This window comes from Micromys minutus, assembly GCF_963924665.1.
Source record: "Micromys minutus genome assembly, chromosome: 4".
NCBI classification, from domain to species: domain Eukaryota; kingdom Metazoa; phylum Chordata; class Mammalia; order Rodentia; family Muridae; genus Micromys; species Micromys minutus.
In genome coordinates, this window is record NC_137973.1 from 26,352,121 (window position 1) to 26,374,876 (window position 22,756).

At 49.3% G+C, this 22,756-nt stretch overlaps 1 protein-coding gene across 2 annotated transcripts; it reads left to right on the plus strand.

The window, feature by feature from the left end:
• The first annotated feature begins 103 nt into the window (after positions 1 to 103).
• On the plus strand, positions 104 to 22,155 carry ADAR (adenosine deaminase RNA specific). 2 transcript variants are annotated; one of them, XM_080915164.1, is made up of 15 exons: positions 104 to 196; positions 3,360 to 4,791; positions 7,363 to 7,546; positions 8,459 to 8,607; positions 9,137 to 9,275; positions 9,376 to 9,563; positions 14,222 to 14,447; positions 14,669 to 14,840; positions 15,400 to 15,493; positions 16,030 to 16,152; positions 16,392 to 16,525; positions 18,408 to 18,590; positions 19,026 to 19,138; positions 19,404 to 19,531; positions 19,689 to 22,155. In XM_080915164.1, exons 1-15 carry the CDS (start codon positions 169 to 171, stop codon positions 19,933 to 19,935), a joined length of 3,540 nt encoding a protein of 1,179 aa, XP_080771290.1. In that variant the 5' UTR covers positions 104 to 168; the 3' UTR covers positions 19,936 to 22,155. The 2 variants fall into 2 exon arrangements, with proteins under 2 accessions (XP_080771290.1, XP_080771291.1); XM_080915165.1 differs by having other exon boundaries at positions 14,222 to 14,369.
• The last annotated feature ends 601 nt before the right edge of the window (positions 22,156 to 22,756 follow it).

The window sequence follows — 22,756 nt, forward strand, 5'->3', positions numbered from 1 at the left end:
CAGGTGTGGGCGACGGCGGCCCAGCCCTCTTGGTGGGCGGGATGCTGCCCGCTGGAGCAAGCCCCTCCTCCCAGCCCTACTGTTGGGCGGGGAAGCCTTCCTAGGAAACGAAAGTGAACTCTGGGGAGCCAGCCATCTTACGCCCCAGGTGCGGGCCTTGCCGGCGCTATGTCCCAGGGGTTCTGGGGACCCACAGGTAAGCCCGCGGAGTCTGCACCCTTGCATCCGACTCATGAAGTGTGAATTACGTGGGTCATGTGCTCCTTCTCAAACCGAACTGCCAGTCCTTCTGGGGATTTCTATTCAGTTAGTTCTTGTAGCTGTGAGCATTCTCGGGAAGACTGGTGAGAAGGTAGACCCGCATCTATGCCAGAGGAGGACGCAGGCGAGGCAGACACCCCTTCCCTTTCTGTTAAGACCCCTGATGCCTCGCTGAGCCGCTACAGCCCCACAAGAGCAACTTCCTCCTCACGTCCCTCTGCTCTTTTTCAACTTCCTGAGAAATTTAATTATCTCTACTAACCGGCAGGGGCGGGGAGTCTTTTGTGTTCATTATGGCCAAGAAGGGTGTCTTTCCACAGCTTACTGGGTAAGCTGCCGTGGAATTCTGATTAGCAGGAAAATGAGACTTGTGCTGTGTACATGAGCCCCAACTGCAGCGTTCTGCCCGGAAGAATTCAGAGTCAGGGGATCCATGCTGAGTGCAGCGCTGAATATGACGTTCTGGAAAGCAGTGGGCAAGGAAACTGGTCCTTTGGTGGGATTAGGAATGTTCTGTATCTTGATTTGACCTTACTGGTTTGTTTTTGAGACAGTTTCTACTTGTTGCCTTGATTGTCCTTGAGTAAGCTACCAGTCTTTCCTCCCTAGAGCTGGAATTGTAGGCCTGCCCTACCCAGGTTTATCACGCAAATTTTCACACTTGATAAGCAAACGCTCTAACTAGTGTATGTGTGTGTGTGTGTATGTTTTAAAACTTTTAATTTGGGAGTATGATAGCACATGCCTTTAATCCCAGTACTCATGAGACAGAGGCAGGTATATCTCTTGAGTTCCAGGCCAGCCAAAGGGATGTAGTGGGACCTTGTCTCAAAAAAACCCTACTACAACAACCAACTTTTAATTCTGCAGATGTGCACGCACACTTTCCTGGCCAAAGAACAGCCTTGGACTTGGGCCCTCAATCTTCTAGAAATTTTTCTTCTTAGTCCCCTATACCCTCGAGAGACCCACAATTACTGATTCTTATACCACACGTTGGGGTTTTTCTTGGATTCTAGAGAACTCAAACTCAGGTTCTTAAGATTGTGTAGCAAGTGTTTTACCTACTGAGTCATCTCCCCAGTCCTTAATTTTGTGTTGTGTGTGTGTATGTATGTATATATATATTTTTTTCCCCTCAAAACATTGAGGGCGTCTGACTTGAAGGAAAGTTTTTTTTTTTTTTTTTTTTTTTTTTACAGATATAGTATTTGCCTGTGGAACTTGTTTGGTAAAGTCAGAGACTTACCTGTTAGTCCTATAGATGGGAGCCAGGATCAGAATGGTGTTTGGAGGGCCGTGTTTGATGTGAGGTGACCTGTTCTGTGGTCTGCATAGTAAACAAGCATGAAGGGATGGGGGTGACTTGAGAGGTTAAGAACACGCGTCCCAGAAGTGGCGGTGTGCAGCTGTTCTACGGTAGCATACTAGTGTTAAGGTGGTAAGGTCCCCAGTCACGACAGTGGCGAAGGGAAGGCTGTGAGCATGTCAGACGTCACTATATCGTTCTGTTCCCTTCTCTGGCTTCATTTCTTCTGTGTTCATTCAAATGTACATGCACCCATGTGTGCTCTCGAAACATGTATTCTACCACTTACACTTTTAACATATACCAATCTTTTTGTAGTAAAAATGCAAGTGTATGTGTTTAGAATTGTGACGAATGCTCACTAGTGTGAATCTCTTACAATTTATTCAACTACTATGTATCCACACACACCTGTTTGCCAGATTTTGCCTGAAAATAGCCGTGTAAATTAAGGCTGTAGTTAGGGCCGGAAGATGGCTCTGAGTTAAGAACAGTGGCTACTGTTGGGTCACATTGTCCAGCTCTGGGGGGAGGTTGTGTCTGTCCTCTGTGAACACCAGGCACACATATGGCGCACAGACATAAATGCAGGCAAAGCACCTAAGCACATAAAAATATAAAATAAGTGTTTTAAAAAAAGGCATTTATCTAGAAACTGACTTTAACCTCTTTGAAATGAAAATGTCTTCTAGGTTCACTCATGGAGTTAATCAGATCTCCTACAGTCCCCATGATTGAGCTGTGTTTGGAGCATTATCTAGCCTCTTCTAGAAAATGTTTACCAGCAACCAGAAAAGAGCATCAGGGTTTGGTGGCTGAAAACATGTTGTATAATAATGACATTGGTAGGGTCACTAGACAAGGACATCATGTAGCTGAAAGGCGAAGATGATGGTTACACAGGATCAGGTGGTAGAGTGATGAGGATGGTAAGATCCCTGATCATGACAGGTGGGGAACAGAAGGCTGTGGCCTTCAGGAGAGTCAGAGACATTACCTCATGTACTGCCCCATCCCGTGACCTCCATCACCACTGCTCCCCAGCAGGGTGTTCATGACAAGGAATCCCTGGATGCTGCCTCTGGCTGTCCCTGGGGAAGGTAAGAGGACCACACTGGTGGTGGTGATTAGACCCTGCCTGTTTCCATATCCAGGTGAGCAGGGGTGCCAGCTGAAGAGGGAGGACCACATGCCGTTTTTAGATGGCAACTGTCTAGCTTCCCTATAACAAAATTTTGGTCTCCAGGGTTGTGGCCGACAGGTAAATCGTTTGCTTATTTCCCTTGGTTATTTATTTGTTTCTGGAGGTAATGATGCATATGCCATCCTGCACACTCGGTGAGCAGAGGAAGGTCGGTCACTTCCATCACTTGGATCTCCAAGGCACCGAGTTGTGGCAGGTGCCCGTGCCCATTGAGCCACTTTTTAGCTGTGTTTTCTAGTCTTAGGAGGGCAATTATGGGGTCAGTGGAAAGATGTTCTTCACCTCCACCCCCACCCCATCCTCAGCCCCCTAATATCCTTTGCAAGGGAAAGAGTTAAGTTGCTGGAGGGCTCACTAAGGCATCTGAAGCTGTGTCCTGCACCCTGCTCCCCCTCTGTGCTCCCATATGAGCTCCCAAGCAGCAGCCAGCAGTGAACTAAAGTTACGCCAGTGTTAACGTAGGCCATAGCTCAGATACCCCACCTGTTAGGAATCTGGAACACCTTCCCTAGGCACAAACTGTGGGGATAATAGGCTCATCTGTAGCTCTAACTCAAATTCTGTCCTCTGTGTTGTCTTCTGCAGGGGTGTTCCCTCACCAGACACAGTCCTGCTTGGACCCTAGCTATGAGCATAGCAAGTGGAGATACCCACAGCCACATGGGCCAGAGTCTTACCTTACGAATTTCCGGCTCCAGCAGATAGAGTTTCTCAAAGGACAGCTCCCAGAAGCACCCTTGATTGGGACACAGACCCAGTCACTGCCACCAGTTCTCCCAGGACACTGGCCAAGGTTCCAAGGGCCACCTGCCCAAGGCGGGCAACTGGAAATCCAGGGGTTCCCCAGGAGTGTGACTCTCAGAAGTCAGGAGTTCTACATAGGATCCCCACTTCCTCCCCCACACAGCGGGGGTCCGCCATGGAGAAGTGCTGATGGGCTTTGCTCACACTTCCGGGAGCTGAGCATCAGTCAGAATCCGGAGCAGAAGGTCCTAAACCGCCTGGAAGAGCTGGGTGAGGGGAAGGCCACTGCTGCCCATGTGTTAGCCAGAGAGCTCAGGGTCCCCAAAAAGGATATCAATCGTATATTGTACTCCCTAGAAAGGAAGGGAAAGCTGCGCAGACAAGTGGGGAAACCTCCTTTGTGGAGCCTTGTGCCCTCAGATCAGGCTTGGACTCAGCCGCCTAGAGCTGTGAATCCAGACAGTTGTATTAGGGAAGTCCCTCGAGGAGAGCCTGGCTTGGACAGTGAGGACGGTGACCCTGCCTCTGACTTAGAAGGACCTTCTGAGCTTCTTGACATGGCTGAAATCAAGGAGAAAATCTGTGACTATCTGTTTAATGTGTCAAACTCCTCTGCCCTGAACCTGGCTAAGAACATTGGCCTATCCAAGGCCCGAGATGTGAATGCAGTGCTGATTGACTTGGAAAGGCAAGGCGATGTCTACAGACAAGGGGCCACGCCTCCCATCTGGTACTTGACGGACAAGAAGCGTGAGAGGCTGCAGATGAAGAGAAGTACACCCAGTGTTCCTGCAACTACCCCAGCAGCTGTCCCAGAGGCCACTCGAAGCACCTCATTCCCTGCCTGCCACCCACCCCCATCAGGTGCCTCAAGCAGCATGGCAACCTCCAAAAGAGTGGAAAATGGGCAGGAGCCTGTGATAAAGTATGAAAGTAGGCACGAGGCCAGACCAGGACCAGTGAGGCTGCGGCCTCATGCTTATCACAATGGCCCCTCCAGAGCAGGGTATGTTGCCTCTGAAAATGGCCAGTGGGCCACAGATGACATCCCAGATAACTTGAATAGTATCCGAACGGCACCAGGTGAGTTTCGAGCCATCATGGAGATGCCCTCCTTCTACAGTCCTACCTTGCCACGGTGTTCACCCTACAAGAAGCTGACTGAGTGCCAGCTGAAGAACCCTGTGAGCGGGTTGTTAGAGTATGCGCAGTTCACTAGTCAGACCTGTGATTTCAACCTCATAGAGCAGAGTGGACCATCCCATGAACCTCGGTAAGAGACTACTCAGGAATCATGCCTAGTGAGAGTCAGACTCTTGCACTGTCTTGCTTTACTCGGTGGCTCCTGTCTTCACCTTCTTTTCTTTCCACCTAATCGTCCTTATTGGTCCTTTCTCTAGATGCTACTCAGGGATGAGAGCCTCAGGGTAGCCAGAATCCTGGCTGGGCAAGGGAGAATGTCTTGGCTGAAATGAACCTCCTTAGAGATGGGTAGCACTGCGCCCCCACGTCTGCCTTCTGAGGCAAGACTTGACTTCTGTGCCAGTCACAGCCAAACTGAAGCTCCCGAGAGGGGTGTAGGGACAGGGGCTGGGCTGGGGACAGCCACTTGCTAGCCCCGGCATGTGCGCTCCCTCCCAGCTTCAGCTGAGAGGGCAAGGGAGAGGGAAGTGAAGCGCACAGAGTGTTACTTTGAGTTTCATACCTTCCTCTGCGCAGGTAGATGGCCTGCTGCTCAGCCAAGAAGTCAGAGGCTCCCTCACTCGGGCAGCTGGCCAGACGGGCGCTGTGGCAGTGGCTCTCAGCCTTCCTAATGCTGTGACCCCCTCAGTACAGTTCCTCATGTAGTGCAGATCCCCACCCCCAGCAATATAACTGTAACTTTACTACTGTTGTGAATTGTAAATATCTGATATGCAGGATGTCTGATGTGTGACCCCTGTGAAAGTGTTTGACCCCCAAAGGTGTTGAGAACCACTGCACTCTGGGGTATTCCACTACACTGGGATACACACTCCAGGAGACAGTCTGAGGCAGATAGGTGGTCCCTGGAAGGAGCTACTGAAGGGCCTGTCAGGTGACTGAAGCGACTGGGGCTGCAAGCTGTAGCTAGAGAGGCAGGATCAGACACCTCCAACTTCTATACAGCCTCCATTCCTTACTGACTGAACACAAATAATGACTCCTGAACGACTTCAGCACTGAGTACACTTAACGGCTAAGTATACTCTTACCAAGTAGGCAATAGAATCTTTCTTTTTTTGAGAGAAAGAAGGGGGGGGGGGAGGGAAGGGGGAGGGAGGGAGGGAGATCCGTGCAAAGGCAAGCACAAGCAAAAAACATGCCATGCCACTCGTGTAGAGATCAGAGAACAGTTTTCCTGAGTCTCTTGTTCTCCTGCCATGGGTTCCCAAGCTTGAACTCAGGTTGTGAAGCCTGAGCAACAAGGTGCTTTTATCCATTGAGCCACGTCCAAGGCAGTCTACAGTCTAATCTTACGTGTCAGCTGTGGGCTGTATAGCTCATGGTTGTCTCAAGTGCTCAGAACTGTATTGGTCGGGGTGGTTTCCCATCAGTTACCTGTTTCTTCACAACTTCCTTCATGATACCAAGTTACTGCTAAACAAAGCGGACATCTTCATCCCACACTGGCAGAGCCTGTGCTAGGGGCTGGCAGTCTTTGTCCTCTCAGTGCCGCCCCCAGAGCGCGGAGGGAGGCTGTGGGCTTTGCTGTTAATCACTCTTTGGGTTGCCACTATAAAGAACACAGATGCTGCCCATAACCCCAATTTTCAGGGAACTGAGGCAGCGTTGAGAGCCCCAGCTTAGCCTGCGCTATTAAATAGTAAGACTCTGCCTCAAAAGGGGGAAAATGAAAAACAAAACACCGATGTTATAGTCCAGGGTCACTTTTCTTGGAAGACCCAGGAATAAGAGGTGCCACCTATTAATGAATATATATATATATATATATATATATATATATATATATATATATATAAATGAAAATCCAGCTTGAGTGAAGAGTTTACAGCATCTAACAGCTCGAGCAAAGGAGACTAAGGCCTAGGGTGGGTGATATGGGTTTCATCCTAGATCTGGGACAGACAGAGCTACAGCCCTGCACAAGCAGTCTAAGGACAGATTGCTACAGCAACCTGAGGCACACCTACCCACTTACACAGCAGGACTTAGCGCATTACCCATTCCTCTGCCTCTCCTTCCTCCCCTCTTAGCAACTAGCTGGCCTCTACCAGTGGGCAGGCTTCTGCTGTGGGGTTTGGAGGTGAAAAGAAGCGTTAGACCTTTGCTGTCTGTTAGGTCCTCCACGGAGGAGGCTGGTCCGCATTGTTACAGCTGGGCAAGCCAGCAAGCCTGTAATCCCAGTATTTGAGAGGCAGAGTCAAAAGGATGTTCAAGGCCAGCCTGGGCTGCCCTGTCTTAAAAACAGATGTGCCAGCAAGGTGGCTCAGGAAGTACAAACACACGCCACCAAGCTTGACAATTTGAGCTCTGCCCTCGGAACCCACATAGTGAGAGGAGAGAACTGGCCGCCACAAGCTGACCCTGACCTCCACACATTTACACACGCATAATAAATTAAAAAAAACCACTGGGTGTGGTAGTGCACACTTTTAATTCCAATACACGGGAGCCAGAGGCAGGAGGACTCTTGAGTTTGAGGCCACCCTGGTCTTCATACTGAGCTTTAGGACAACCAGGACTGTGTAGACACTGAAGGGCACCCAGTGTATAGCAGAACATTCTTGGGTAGAGATCCCTTTAGAATGAGCAGAGGGATGACCTAACCTGGTGTTCACACATCTAATCCTTTTGCACCAAGATTTAAATTCCAGGTTGTCATCAATGGTCGGGAGTTTCCCCCAGCCGAGGCTGGCAGCAAGAAAGTGGCCAAGCAGGACGCGGCCGTGAAAGCCATGGCGATTCTGCTTCGAGAAGCCAAAGCCAAAGACAGTGGACAACCAGAAGAACTGTCTCACTGTCCCATGGAGGAAGACTCAGAGAAGGTGGGTGATCTTCCCGGCATATATCTTCCCATACTCTTCTGAGGTAAACCCCTGCCTTTCCCTAGGCCTTCCCTCCCCTCTCATAGGCAGCTCCTTTTCTACCTGTGCCAGAGTTGAAATGACCGTGTATTAGTCAGGGTCCGGGAGGAACAGAACATGTAGAATACATAATTAAAAGAGCATTTCTTAGACTGGTCATGGTATGGCCAGAGTCATCTAATGAGTCCTGTCTCACTGCTGAGTCCATGAGGCTGAGTGCCTCCCTCAGCTGTCCCAGCCTGGCACTGAAAGCCTCCACTGTTCCTGGAGAGACACTCTAATGCCCAAAGAAGCTGGTTTGAATATCAGGGAGGGAGTCAGCAGCAGTAACAACACAGGAATGCCTCAGTGAGGCACACAGAAAAACAGCTTTTGTTGCCCATGTCCTTTTATCTGGGCTGCCAACGTTTAGGGTAGGTCTCTTCATAGGAGTGAAACAATCAGGACAATCTTAGACGTGCCCACAGCCAATCTGATACCGCAACTCACTGGGGCTTCTTCCCTGTGGTTCTGAGCTGTGTCAGATTAGCAGTTGAAACTAGCCATCACAAACTTCAAATCCACTCTCCTCTCTTAGCTGATACTCATCCCTTCCTGTCCCCACAGTGTCTCCTTCAGAAGGCCTCTCCTCACATTCAGTTGTCAAAAGAAATTCTTACCTGGGCATGGTGACTCTATCTGTAATGACGACCGTTGGCAGGCTGAGGAGGGAGACCACCTTGGGGTCAAGGCCAGCCTGGGCTCTAGACATTGTTTCCACAAACCAGGAAGGGGAGAGACGTCTCAGGCTCCGCACCTCCTCTTGCTGTGATGAACTGATGTGTTCTCTGTGTCTGTGTCTTGTCTTACACTTTCTCCTTCTCTTTTCTCCAGCCAGCAGAGTCCCAGCCTCCCAGCTCCTCAGCAACGTCCTTATTCTCTGGCAAGAGCCCAGTTACTACACTGCTTGAGTGTATGCACAAACTAGGGAACTCCTGTGAATTCCGTCTCCTGTCCAAAGAAGGCCCTGCTCATGACCCCAAGTATGTCTTATGTGTGGTGTCTCTGTGGGGGCCTTCTCCAAAGTAAGACAGGCATTTTCCACTGCAGCATCAGGGATGAGAAGGTGTTTCTCTGTGTGGTCTCTTGTTGCAGTCTAGAAAGGGGCCTTCAGGGCCTGGATGCTGCTATAAAGCAGAGAATCTGGGATCAGGAGTTTGAAGGGATGGAGGACTAGATAGGGCCACAGTGTGGACAGTGTGGTGGGACACAAAGGTTTAGGACCTGGGCTTGCCTTTGCAGCTCCCTCCTTGAGAGTTCTGTGCACATAATTGTTCAAAAGCAGACTTCCTGGAGAGGGTGAGATTTGACCGACCCCTGCGTGTTGAGTAGTTAGCTGGTCGGGAGACACTGGAGGCAGGAGGTGGGCGGAGCACTGGCTCTCCAGGGGCAGAATAACTGCAGGGCCATGTGTATAAGAGCTGCAGGAGGTGGAGAACGGCAGCCTGACCTAGGCAAGACAGACCCTCTCAGCCCAGCCATTGTGATCTCTTGCCCATCGTTTCCTCTAAGGTTCCAGTACTGTGTAGCAGTAGGAGCCCAGACTTTCCCCACTGTGAGTGCCCCCAGCAAGAAAGTAGCAAAGCAGATGGCCGCAGAGGAAGCCATGAAAGCTCTGCAAGAGGAGGCGGCCAATTCAGCAGATGACCAGGTGGGGCATTGTCCTGTTATGTGGGCAAGTAGGGTTGTCTTTGAGTCCCTCTGAGTTTTCTGACATATTACTGCTTCCTCTTTGACTGATTTTCCCTTAGTCTGGAGGTGCTGCGAACACAGATTCGCTTGATGAATCTGGGGCTCCCAACAAGATCAGGAGGATTGGTGAGCTCGTCAGGTACCTGAACACCAACCCCGTGGGGGGCTTGTTAGAGTACGCCCGCTCCCATGGCTTTGCTGCTGAGTTCAAGCTCATTGACCAGTCTGGACCTCCTCATGAACCCAAGTGAGTACTTCAGTCTTGGTCATAATCATGTGTCACCGGCTGAGGGTGGCTTGTAACCTTAGGAAAAGAAATGATGCACATTAACTGTGACTAACAAGAGGGCAGATTGTCTGCACAGCCTAATGAAGACATTAGATCAGCCTTTTTGAGAATCCAGTCACTATTCCACTGGGTGTGAGCCTTTTAGTTTTAGGAGATAATTTTAGTTTCATACAAAAATCATTTTTGAAATGATTTTTTCATTTGGTTGAAAAAGTACGAAATAGAAAAGTTTAATTCTATCCCGTCAAGTACCCTCCTGGCACTGGGCCAGGTGTACGTCCTTCATTCATCATGGGAGTAACATGCATTGACCTGCAGCCTGGAATTCACCTAGAAGTACTGTCTGGGAGAGCTAGCTAGCTTGCTTGCTTACTTATATGTTAGTTTGTTTGTTTGTGTGTTTGCATGAATGTCACCATATGTATGTAGTCCGTGAGGAGGCCAGAAAAAGGTGTCAAAAGCTTTAGAACTGAAGTTACAGACCATTCGTGAGCAACAGACCAGTTGTGAGCCACCATGAGGATACTGGAAGTTGAACCCAGGTTCTTTGAAAGAACAGGCAGTGCTCTTAACTCTTAGCTGGAGCTCTCTCTCCAGCTCCCTTTAGAGAGCTTTCTAGATCACCCTATATTCTGTTTTTATTTTTATTTTTCTTAGCCTTTGTCTCACTGTGTAATAGGTTAGCCTTGAACTCTGTCCTCCTACCTCAGTCTCCCAAGTGCTGGGTTTATACAACAGCACTATCACACCAGTTTAATCAGATTTTTCCACATTCACCAGTAAGTCACAAGAAAGTCAGTGGAAGAAATTTCCCTCCTACAGTACAACCAGACTAATAAGGAAACAGAGAAAGTAATACGAAGCTTGTGAGTGTATAGTAAATTAATACCAGTCAGAGATGGAGAAAGTGGGTGTGCTATTTGGTGGGAGACCACATGTATATGTGTACAGGTATAGCCAAGCCCCTAGCTTTGTGCCAACTAAGCAAATATTTGACTAAGCTGCACCCCATCTTATGAAAGTCTATTAAAATAGCTCCCCAAATTAAGCTTCATGTTTCAAATAATGTTAGTAAGAAATCACCGATAGAATTTCTTTTGGAACTAAAAACTTGATTCTGAGTTCTACCAAAAATAACTCTTTAAGGATATCTCGGAAGGAGCAGGTGTGGTGGAGCCTACCTCGAATTTAAGTCCAGCCCTCGGGAGGCAGAGACAGGCAGGACTCTGAGTTCCTTGCCTGTGTAGGGAGTACTAGGGCACCAAAGCTAGGAGAGAGGTTCTGTCGCAATAATGAAAACGAATAGCCGGAACATTAAGGAAAGAGAAGTAGTAAGGTAGTGACCTCAGCTTTGGGACAGCAGGGACTGTAGGTGGGTAAACAGGCACAGAAGAGCAAGGGGAATGCCTGCAAGAGACAGCTGTGGGGTGACTTCTGCCTGCCCTCTTTCCTGCACCTCAATCCCAAATAATCCAAGATTTACATGGACAATAATGAAATCACAGTAATCACTCGAGAAGGCAGGGACGTTCCTAAGATCTTCCACAAAACTAAGTTATAAAAGAAAAGTCCTGGAAAAATTGATCCTGAGTAAAAGGAACACCTAAGGAAAAATACATAATAACCCCAGACCTAAATTATTCAACATACATAGGTTCTAAAGAACTCTTTCATCAAACAAGCAACAAACAGGCACCTCTATGTTCATAGAGGAAAGCTGAATTATTAATACATAAAACAATATTCTACAGCACTTAACACTTGTGTGTGGAGCCACTTTTGTCAGTGTAGCCTGCAGGAAGTGTGAGATTACATCTGCTAAGTCTTGTGGAAGGGCTAGACTGCCCGAGTAAGGATCTGCTGTGGCCCAGTTTGACTTCCTTGGGGGAGGGCTTCTCCCAGGAAGTGATGCCTGAAAATCACTTGAAGATGGCTGAGAGAAAACACAGGACGTAGGACAGGACTGGCAGCCTGTGTCCATTGAAACTGCATCTTTTGACTTAACAAAGTAGAGACCGAATTTCCTTTTAAGTTATCTGGGTTCAATTCTCAGCATCACCTCTCACACACAGCTCTGTCTATACTGAACACGAGCAGATACTTATTCCCTGAGTCAGCTAAGGTCACAGCTTCATACAGGACATCCACTGCATTGTGTGTTGTAAGTAACTAGATGCTGGCACATAGCAGAATGTGGAAGCTTATTTGCAAACACCATGTCATCTTATATCAAGGACTTGAGTGCTCAGTGATTCTGATGTCCTCAGGGAGTCCTAGAGCCATCTCCCATGGACGCAAGGGACAGCTGTCCATCCACTCCTGTGGGAAGGATGGATGTAGATGGTGGGTGAGCAGGGAGTGAGGGGAGGGTGAACCGGCTGCATCAGCGGTTTCAGTGGAGCACCGGCTGTCCTTTCACCGCCCTTGTCCCTTTTAGCACTTTCCTCTAATTCTGTTTTTCTGCTTTGAAAGAACTCTTCCAGACCTTTGCCTCAGATTTCCACCAAAATCGCTGTTAGCAGTCTAAACTGGTAACCTTACTTTCCAGTTCAGAAAACAAGGACTACTTGATGTTCCCCAGAGCAGGCCACCTGCCTACCTTGAATCTGTCAGAAAGTATGAAGGAAACATTCTTCCCCCTAGCTCAAGTCCCAGTTCCCTCCCCTCATGTGCTTGAGGACTGGTTGTTTCCTCATCTTCTTTCTCCTTGCCCCCCCTTCCTCTACCTGTCTTGCCCTATTGACCTCTCTCTGCCTGTGCACTAAACCTTTCCCCATCTGCCCAGTATCTCTGCTGCTCTAGACATCTCAGGACTGTTTATACTTTCTTCACCCCCTCTGAGGGAGAGAAGGCTCAGCAGTTAGAGTGCAGACTGTTCCTGTAGAGGAGCCCAGTTCCTGAGGGATCCAGCATTCTCTTCCAGTCTTCCAAGGCACTGTCCAGACGTGCATGCACAATTTAAAATGAAAGTAAAATCTTAACTGTCTGTTAAAAGCCTATCCATTGGCTGAATGTCGTCACTGAGCATTTGAAATGGCTAGAATAACGGAGGGTCTGAATTAGTCAGACGTCTAATTGTTTAGTTCTTAACATTTAGTAGCTTTATGTGGCTTGTGGCTTCTTTACTAGAAAGCACAGCTCTAAAGGGTTCTCATTTCATAATTAACAAGCTTCATCAGGTACTGTAACACAGAAAGTATGTGTACAGGAGTCATCTTATCCAAAGATAAAGTAGCCAGAGTCCTAGTCTTCAGAGGCAGAGGCCCAACACAGTTCCCTGCTTACCACACCTTTTCCTGCTGTCCTCACTGCAATTCTGGATTCTGCCTGCCAGGTACATGGGCAAAGAAAAGAACTGGGTATCCAGCTAATTAGGAACCGAAGGGCAGTGGGAACCTCGGTATGGGTGGCAGAGGTGGGCTTGTTCCGCTCCATAGACTTTATCCAGAACTAAATTTGCATTAGGATCTGGCTGAAAGGTGGGATTCCAGAACGTTGGTACTTTCCAAGCTGCTGTGTTCTGGCTTCCATTTTTCTGGCTTCCCTCCGGATTTGTAGGAACTTGCCCCAGGATCACCCTCCACACCCCTCCCCTGTAGCCATCCAAGCCTGCTGGAAACGAACAAATAATTCTGTTTTGCTTTGTTTTGTTTTTTTGAGAGCCTTGGCTGTCCTGGAACTCACTTTGTAGACCAGGCTGGCCTCTAACTCAAAGGTCTGCCTTCCTCTGCCTCCCAAGAGCTAGGATTAAAGGTATATACTAAAACTGGATACTTTAAAAATCAGACAGAATACAACTCAGTGGTAGAGTGCTTGCTTGGTCTCCATGGGATCGGAGAGCACTAACACCCGGCTATGTAGGAAGACAGTTATTCGTTTCTACCTGAGAAGAAACCTTTTTCATGTATGTGTGCACACGATTGTGTAAGCGGAATGCAAATGTATTCCTTGGTCTCCGTCACTACTATTTTTCTTTCTGTTCATTTTGAAATTTAGAGACAGGGTCTCTCACTGGGCCTTCTGGCTCAGCTAGACTAGCTAGACAGCAAGCCCTAGGAATCTGTCCATCTTTGCCTCTACTGCTGGGGTTGCATACTGTACCACTGTGCCAAACTTTTTCTTGACAGGGAGGAAGGAGGTCCTGGTGCTTGCAAGTACTTCACCAACTTAGCCATCATCCCAGGCTATAAAGAAACCTTTCCCAGTGCACTCTCGATGTCTCTTTAAATAAGGAACAGCTCAGAGACGCTGTTGTACAGTGCCTAGGCAGAATTTAATAAGGTTGTATGAGTTTGTAATCACTTTCAGTTTATGGGAAATGGCACTTTTCCCTTTTATGGTAATGAAATGAAATTTACTTTTAAATATATTTATAGTTCTAATGGATCTGTTTAGAGGAAAATACTAAGAAATAGTGCAGCTGACATCTAGATAGCAAAAACAAAAAACAAAACAAACAAACAAACCATGTAATTCCTGAATGACCAGAATCTGAGAGGTGCCTGCAGATAATACCAGCAGGTCCCTATGATTGTTAGAACAGCCTCATACTAAGTGATACCACCCTTCTCCACACAGCCAGCCACAGTGTCTGCATTCTTTTTCTCATCTCAAAGGTTTGTTTACCAAGCAAAAGTCGGGGGCCGCTGGTTTCCAGCCGTGTGTGCACACAGCAAGAAACAGGGCAAGCAAGACGCAGCCGATGCAGCCCTCCGTGTCTTGATCGGGGAGAGCGAGAAGGCAGAGCAGTTGGGTTTCGCAGAGGTAACCCCAGTAACAGGGGCCAGTCTCAGAAGAACTATGCTGCTCCTTTCCAGGTCCCCAGATGCACATCCAAAGACAGTTAAGACATCTGCTTTTGCTGCTCTCTTTGGGGGACGGTGGGGTTCTGCTTGCACCCCCCGGGAGGATTTGGCTCTTTTACATAATTATTGGTAGGCTCCAACCTTGGTGTCAGTAGAGTGCATGTCTGGGGTGTGGGATGGGGAAAGATGACTCCTGCCAACTGACATGCAGTGGGCAGGCGCGGCTCTGCGGTCCTGACACTGCTTCTGTCCCCACAGCTTCCTCTCACTGGCAGTACCTTCCATGACCAGATAGCTATGCTGAGCCACAGGTGCTTCAATGCCCTTACCAACAGTTTCCAGCCCTCCCTGCTCGGCCGCAAGATCCTGGCTGCCATTATTATGAAGAGAAATCCTGAGGACATGGGTGTTGTCGTCAGTTTGGGGACAGGTGAGTGAGTGGTCCCTGAGACACTGGCCACAAGCAGGTCTTTCTCACCCTCTCTGGAGTCAATGTGAGCAAGTCCAGAAAAGATGAAGACAAAAGACTCCATATAGGTTGAGTGTCTTCAAAGTTGCTGATGTGACACTTAAATCATTTTGGAGTTGGTGCTGTTAAGATTTTTTTTTTTTTTGTTAGTAAATTAATGCTTAACAGGTAAATCCAACATAAATATTCTAGTCTTTGAAGTCTGAGGTTCTGGCCCTCAGCATTTCAGTTAAGGACTAGTTTCTGTTCATGTTAGCTGCTGTCAGCTCAGACTTGGAATGAGTTTTGGGTTTGAGTGGGGTCTGTTTTGACTTGGAGATTTTTATTTTGAGGCAGGAGCTAAATGCTTCAGCCTTTCAGGTGCTGAGACAGGTGTGCACACTGCTGTCAGGGGGTTCCTGTCCCTAACCTAAAGATAACAGAGCCAGAATCTGTCAGCTCAGGGCCGCTCCTGCCTTAAACCTTCACCTGCTTCACCAGCACATCAGTTACCCTAGTTCTGTTTTGATGGCCTTGCCAGGGAACCGCTGTGTGAAAGGGGACTCTCTCAGCCTGAAGGGAGAAACGGTCAATGACTGTCATGCTGAAATCATCTCCCGGAGGGGCTTTATCAGGTGAGCAAGATGGGCACAGACATTTGGCCTTTCATGGTGCCCTTCTAGCCCCAAGGCCACCCACTTCCCTGAAACCCCAGCAGATTGGTGGCAGTCTGTTGGGCCTGTGGTTCACAGTCAGTCCCTTTTGTGACCTGGCCACATCTTTTCAAAATAAAGTGACCTGAGTCCTTATTCTTGAATGAATCAGCTTTCCCTCCATGTGAGAAACTGTATGTAGCCCTGTCCCAGCCAGCTTTCTTCTCTGGGTCATCTTTAATTTATGAAGGGCAGGAGTCGGGGAGAAGCAGTAGCGACCCATTAGGCCTTGAATCAGTTTCTTCTGCCTGTAATCATGTGGCTGCCCCAAAGACTGCTGCCTTTCATGAAATGCAGAGGTCTCCTGTAGGGAACTTCCCAGTCCCTCTTCCACCTGACAAGCTGAAAGCTGTGTACCACGGAAGCCTTTCTTGCCTTGGCTCAGACAGGCAGAGCATGTGGAGGTGTGGCTGCTCTGCCCAGACTCCGGCTGCCCTTAGCCAGCTCTCTTCCGGTAGGTTTCTCTACAGTGAGCTGATGAAGTACAACCACCACACTGCCAAGAGCAGCATATTCGAGCTTGCCAGGGGAGGAGAGAAGCTCCAGATAAAAAAGACGGTTTCTTTTCATCTCTACATCAGGTTTGCACCCCTGGCTTGGCTTGCACCCGTGTATTCCTCTGGCTCCAACCCCCGACCTTGTACTGTAAGCCTCAACTGCTCTGTGTCTGAGGAGCATGCCCAGAAGGCAAAGGCATCCCTGCCACCCAGTACCCATATAGGCTTAAGAAAATGTCCCTGGCTTTGATGAAAATGGCTTCCAGACCCATGAGGCTGGACGATGTGTAGGCGGAGGTCTAACTAATGTGATTGTTTGGCAGCACGGCACCATGTGGAGATGGAGCCCTCTTTGACAAGTCCTGCAGTGACCGTGCTGTAGAAAGCACAGAGTCCCGCCATTACCCCGTCTTTGAAAATCCCAAGCAAGGCAAGCTTCGCACCAAGGTGGAGAATGGTAAGTGATAGGTGGACTTTCTTTCTACTCACAGAGGTTCCTCAAGACTGCCAGTGGGCCGTGAGGCAGCACGTATTTGAAGGGTGTCAGGTTCCTTCTGTCTGTAACCTGGGAGGGCTGGGCGTCTCCAGATTGCTCAGGAGCCCCATGTGCCCAGGGAGAATCCACTGAAAATAAAAGGAGAGCCTCACTCTGGGTCACGATCATGGAAGGGGGTGTGAATACTAATGGGAGGTGAGCTTTGCTGAGCTGGACATCACTGAGAGATGTCCTGCTGAGGCTGCGCCCTGCCCTCCAGCATCCCAGCCTCTCTCTGACCTCCAGTGTCTAATCCCATCAATCCTGTCCCTTCATACTTCGGTGTCATCCATGTGGTTCTCAGACACAAATCCTGTCTAAATCCTCTACAGTGTGAACACAGTCACTATACAACCCACACTCCACTCCTAGACACTCACCTAGGGAGGACAGGTGCGTTTCCATGGAAACACGGGGACAGGAGTGCTTGTGGTAACATTAATGGTAGTGGCCATGGTGGAAAAAGCACAGGTACCTGGATAAATGAAGTGTGTAATATCCGTGATGGAATATCGTCTGCCGGAGAGGAGCGGGGTCCTGAGATCTTGAAAACATGCTAGCTGAAAAGCATGTCCCAGAAGAACACATGCCATAGGATTTCCTGTCTGAGGGACAGAGTGGACAGAGCCCTAGACACAGAGCATGACCTGGGGTCTCCTAGTGTAACAGACTTCTTTGTGGGGTGGCATCGTGCTCCAGAGCTGCTGTATGGTGGAACTTGTGTGTTGTGTGCTTTAAGTGGGTGGGTTGTGTGGTGTGGCATGAGTTGTAGCCCCATACAGCAAAACTATCTCAAAACAAAATGCTGGAGGCAATACCCCTGTGGTAGTCTCTGTTAATAGCGTAGGGACTTGAACTCAGATCCCCAGAACCCAACTGTGGGTGCACGCCTACAGCCCCAGCGTCCGGGACTTGAAGGCAGGAGGATTCGACCTAGCCAAAGGAATGAGCTTCCGCTTCAGAGATCATGCCTCAAAAACTTGAAGAAAGGTGGGCAGCCAGCATGAGCTTCTGGCCTGCAGGAGCGCACGGACACTCGTGCAAGCGCAGGTGCACACACACATCCACACTGCACACACTGAATGATAGTAATGAAACTAGGGAGAGACGTGTAGCTGAGTGGATGTGGTTCCCCACTGCACTCTACAAAGGCAGAGGCCTTCGGTGTCACACACCCCTTCCCCTCGGCCAGCCTCTGCGTTGCACCTACTCTCTGTTCCCTCAAACACAAGAGCCCTGGCTGCCTTGAAGCCTTTGCTTTTGCTGCTCTGTGCCTGCAGCACTCGGTGCAGCTGATTCTCTCCCTGTGCTTGTGCACCCCTGAGTCGTCTGCCCTCGGTTTCTGTGCTGTTCCGCACCGTAACGCACGTAAAGTCTGAGCACTCTGAGCAGCCCGTTTCTGCTCCTTTCCGTTCCTCTCTCCCACAAATATAGCAAGAAGCTACATCTTGAGTTCTGCTCATCATCCTTAGTACCAAGCACCATACTAGGCACATAGTAGGTGCTATAGAATATGAGCAGCCGGGCTGGAGAGACGGCTCAGTGGTTAAGAGCACTGACTCCTCTTCCAGAGAGAGCTCCTGAGTTCAAATCCCAGCAACCACATGGTGGCTCACAACCATCTATAATGGGATCTCATGCCCTCTTCTGTTGTGTCTGAAGACTGATAGTGTACTCACATATATAAAATAAACCTTTTTAAAAAAATATGAGCAGCTACCAGCTCACAGGAGTGCACATAGTGTGCCCAGGACATGGTTTGGTCCAGTTTCCTTCATCGATCCAACTCAAGTGTCTAATGCAGGGGAAGGCACAATTCCTGTGGAGTCCAGTGACATTGTACCCACGTGGGATGGCATCCGACTTGGGGAAAGACTTCGTACCATGTCCTGTAGTGACAAAATCCTACGCTGGAATGTGCTGGGCCTGCAAGGGGCACTGCTGACCCACTTCCTACAGCCTGTGTACCTGAAATCTGTAACACTGGGTAAGAGACCTACTTTGTGAGCTACAACCCACCTGCCTTTGGCTCAGACCCCAGCAAGCTATAAGCCGTGTTGTCCTGTATGTCTCCCTGTGAAAGTGAGCTCGGTTTTACCTTAGGAACTGGGTGTGAGTGCCTGGTCTGCTGTGCCAGGGAAGGTGGGCGTAGGAAGCAAGTCAAGGAAAGACATGCAGGACTGGGTTTCGGGGTGCAGCGATGCCTCTGAAGCCTCACTGCTGTACTGCCGTCTTCTCCCCAGGCTCTGCCTTACCTAGAGCCTCGCGTTTTGTGCACGGGTACTGGATGGCCTGTGTGGCCACAGTTGGGAGCTGCTTTTCTGTCCTGATGACTGTCTCATCTTCCAGCTCCTATGTAGCTCTGCCTCTTGGCAGCACTCACTGTAGACCCGGGTGTAAACTCACATTTGTTTTCACCCAGGTTACCTTTTCAGCCAAGGGCATCTGACTCGTGCTATTTGCTGCCGTGTGACCAGAGATGGGAATGCATTTGAGGATGGACTACGTTATCCCTTTATTGTCAACCACCCCAAGGTGCCATGACCCATTCTGGTTACCCTTCACCCATACCTCCTTAGGCAAAGCTATGTGCTGTGGAAAGGGGAGCCTTTGCTGGGATCCCAAGAGCAAGCTTTTCCTCCCTTTGGGCTTAGACCTCAGTCCTTAGTGCTTTAAGTCAGTGCAGCTCACCAGGGGAAACATGAGGTCCTCATAGTCCTTTCCCAGAAGTCTTGCATGCCTGCTCTAAACCTTTGCCCTGAAAGGCTTCCTTCTCTTCCATCACTCCGTGGGTTCCTAGGTCGGCCGAGTCAGTGTGTACGATTCCAAAAGGCAGTCCGGAAAGACCAAAGAGACAAGCGTCAACTGGTGCTTGGCCGATGGCTATGACCTGGAGATCCTGGATGGCACCAGAGGCACCGTGGATGGGTAAGCAGGCGGGAGGGCACAGGAGAGGCGCAGCCAGGCTTTCCCAGACTCCCAAGGGCAGGCAAGGCCATCCACCCTGTGCAAAATTCACACCTTAGCCCCCACTTGACCCAGCCCACCTGCTTACAGCTGAATAACAGGTCCTTTGTTTCCCCAGACCAGGGAAAGAGTTGTCTCGGGTGTCCAAGAAGAATATTTTCCTTCAGTTTAAGAAGCTCTGCTCCTTCCGAGGCCGCAGAGATTTACTACAGCTCTCCTATGGGGAGGCCAAGAAAGCTGCCCGCGACTATGACTTAGCCAAGAACTACTTCAAGAAAAGCCTGAGAGACATGGGCTATGGGAATTGGATCAGCAAACCCCAGGAGGAAAAGAACTTTTATCTCTGTCCAGTACCCAATGACTGATAGTGGGCATGTTTCTCATGGGGTCAGAGGGAGGTCATGGCATTCCTCATCACATTGGGTCAGAATTTAGGGGCTTTTTTTAACCCCCTCCCCCTGTTTTTTAATGGAGAAACCATAATAGATGGTATCAAGGACTTCGGTTCCCATTAATCCTGCTTGCTTTGGGATTTCGAGGTGGGGTCTGGCAAAGTCCCCACCTCCCTTTTCCCAAGGGAAGAGGCCGAGCTTAAAGGAAGAGGAAGTGCTACCATTCCACTTGTAGCATAGACATAGTTCTTGATCACATGGAGCCCAGGCCCCTCGGGCTTGGTTTCATGGAGGGTTTTTCATCTCCTTTTCCTTTGCTCCACTGGCCTCTTGTGGGTTTGATTCCATTCCCATCAGTTCTCTGTAAATCATGTCAGGGACTAATAATGTCACCTGCGGATGTGCAGGGCCCTGTCTGTCCTCCTTCCTTCCAGGATGCCTTCCTGTGATGAGGTTTCTCCTTTCCCACCCTGGAGGGTAGAGGTGAACATAAAGGATCAGTGAAATGTTTACAAGGGCAGGAACTGAAAACTGTCAGGGATTGTAGGGCAACAGGAATGTGGTAAGGTGTGGTTGGGACAGGCAGGCCCTACCTAGTAACTGCCGTGCTCGCCCACCAAGGAACTTCCCTTCCTGGGCAGCGGGGAAGCTGAAGATCGACCAGTGAGGAAGGTGCCCAAATGGAGCAAGTTCCAAGTAGGGCCACAAAGCACTAGCTAGAGTGTACCAGCGTTCCTTGGAATGTAGCTCCACCCCACCTGCCCTCCATGGAGCATTCCCAGAAGCTGGCTCTGCCCACATGTGGGTATGGGGCCACAGACCCCAGCTACTGCTGAAAAGCCGAGGACAAGTCCTGGAGGGCAGATCGTCTTTGTCCAGATGGAGCAGAAGTAAATGCAAGACATCACGTTGGTCCATTGGGATTCTTCTCATGGTACTGATACCAGCAGAGGTTGACAAAGCCTTGTATAAAATTAATGTTTCTAAAAGGCCAGAGGTGTTGATTCTGAAGTGCATCGCAGACTTAAGATGCAAATATATTTTTTCATTAGTGAATGTACTTTCATTATATTAGATGGCTTCAGAAGCTGGTTCATGGGCAGGGCACAAAGCACTGGAATCTCCTGCCCTACTCCTTTGAGAATCTTCATATACATAAATGTAGATGGCAGGGCAGACTAGCCTCCCACTCTGGGGTGGGCTGGGCTTCTTTGACTCCTCCCCCTCCCACAGGGATTTGTGGATATTTGTAGAGTCTGGTTCTAGCATCAAGTCAGCCAGACAGTTAGACCCTGTTCCATTCTACCCCCTAGGACCAAGCCCACCTCTCTCCTCTGAATTGTGTATCCATCTGGAAACAGCTTTGCCAGTGTTTCAGCAGCTTCCCGCACTCCCTCGCTCACCGCTCAGTGCTGCCTGGCTCCCCCATCCGCTGGCCCCACTGCCAATGGCAAACATCACATTCACACTTTGTCTAACGGCTACTGCCTCTTCAACCTATGACCAAATCTGCCAACACAAGAATGTATGTCTTAATACACTGGGGGTGTCTTTGCGTAACACATCATCCTGTGGAACTACCGGTGTGTGGAGGTGAAAAGCAGAACCATGCTTGTGTCCGCTGGAGGCATGTTACCTCTGGCACTTGCATCTGAAGCCATTATGGCCTCCAAGCCTGGGCAGGAAGCTTTAGATCTGGAGTCTAAAGGCCAGAGACTTTTCTCCCTTTGATTCCTTTAGTCCGTTTGGTCATTTGTGGGTATTCACACATACCCTAATCCTGTCTAGAAAACTTGTGGTTCTGGGTTTCTGTGGATGGAGGAGAGCAAGCTGTCCCTGTGTTCTGTGGGCTTGCAAGCCGCTGGCATCCACACCCTTCCCCAACCCCTGCCTCCCGTCCACTGGCCCAGGGCAGAGTTCCCACTGTGCTTCCTTCACCTTTTTGTGATCTTTAAGAAGCAGGGCCTCCCTCCACACCGTCTCCTAATAATTTCTGTAGTTGATTTGTCTGAACTGTGGCTGTCTTGCATTCTTTGAATAATCACGTGTAAGAATTATCAATGCTTGAAACTATTTCCTGTACTCAAGTGGAAGGGACTCTGTTGAGCTTGGGGTTTTGGCAGTGACTCCAAGTGCCGAGTGGGGAAGTGCCCAGGCATAGCCTTAGCACTGTGATAGATGCAGTCCCTTCTTGTGTCCCTATACAAGTGACAGTATACATTCCTCAGAATAAAAACACTGAAGCATCAGGACTGTTAAAAGTTTTATATCTTGGTTGCTCGGGGGAGGTAAGATGGGGAACAGAGGGACCTGTGACATGAAGATCTCTGGCCACAGCCACAGCTGTTTCAAGGACCCCGCTGCTTCTACAGTCTGACTGGAGTGTGCTGTGCCAGCCAGCCGGGCACAGCGTGTCCTCAGCACTTTCCCTGCTTCAGAACGTCTTTTCCGCCTGAGCCCACTCTCTTTGTTCCTAGTTTGGAGAGAGTGGAGGTGACCCCAAGGGAGAAAATAGCACTGGAGACTCAGAGGCCTCAGCTCCCTCCAGTCTTGCTGGTGTTTCTCTCTCCACAAGTCTTAGGCTTTCACCTGTACGTGCCCTTTGGAAGGGAGTTGCAGCTAGGACCACGACACGTTCGGGTGCACCTTTTAACTTTGTGGGTGGCATTGAAAGTCTTCCTCTTACATCTTAAGGAAACCTAGCTCTTAGTAACTTACTTCAGAACTCCTAGACCTGTCTTTGGCCTTTCAACAGTGACGCCATACCCAAAGACACCGAGTGTGAACTCCCTTA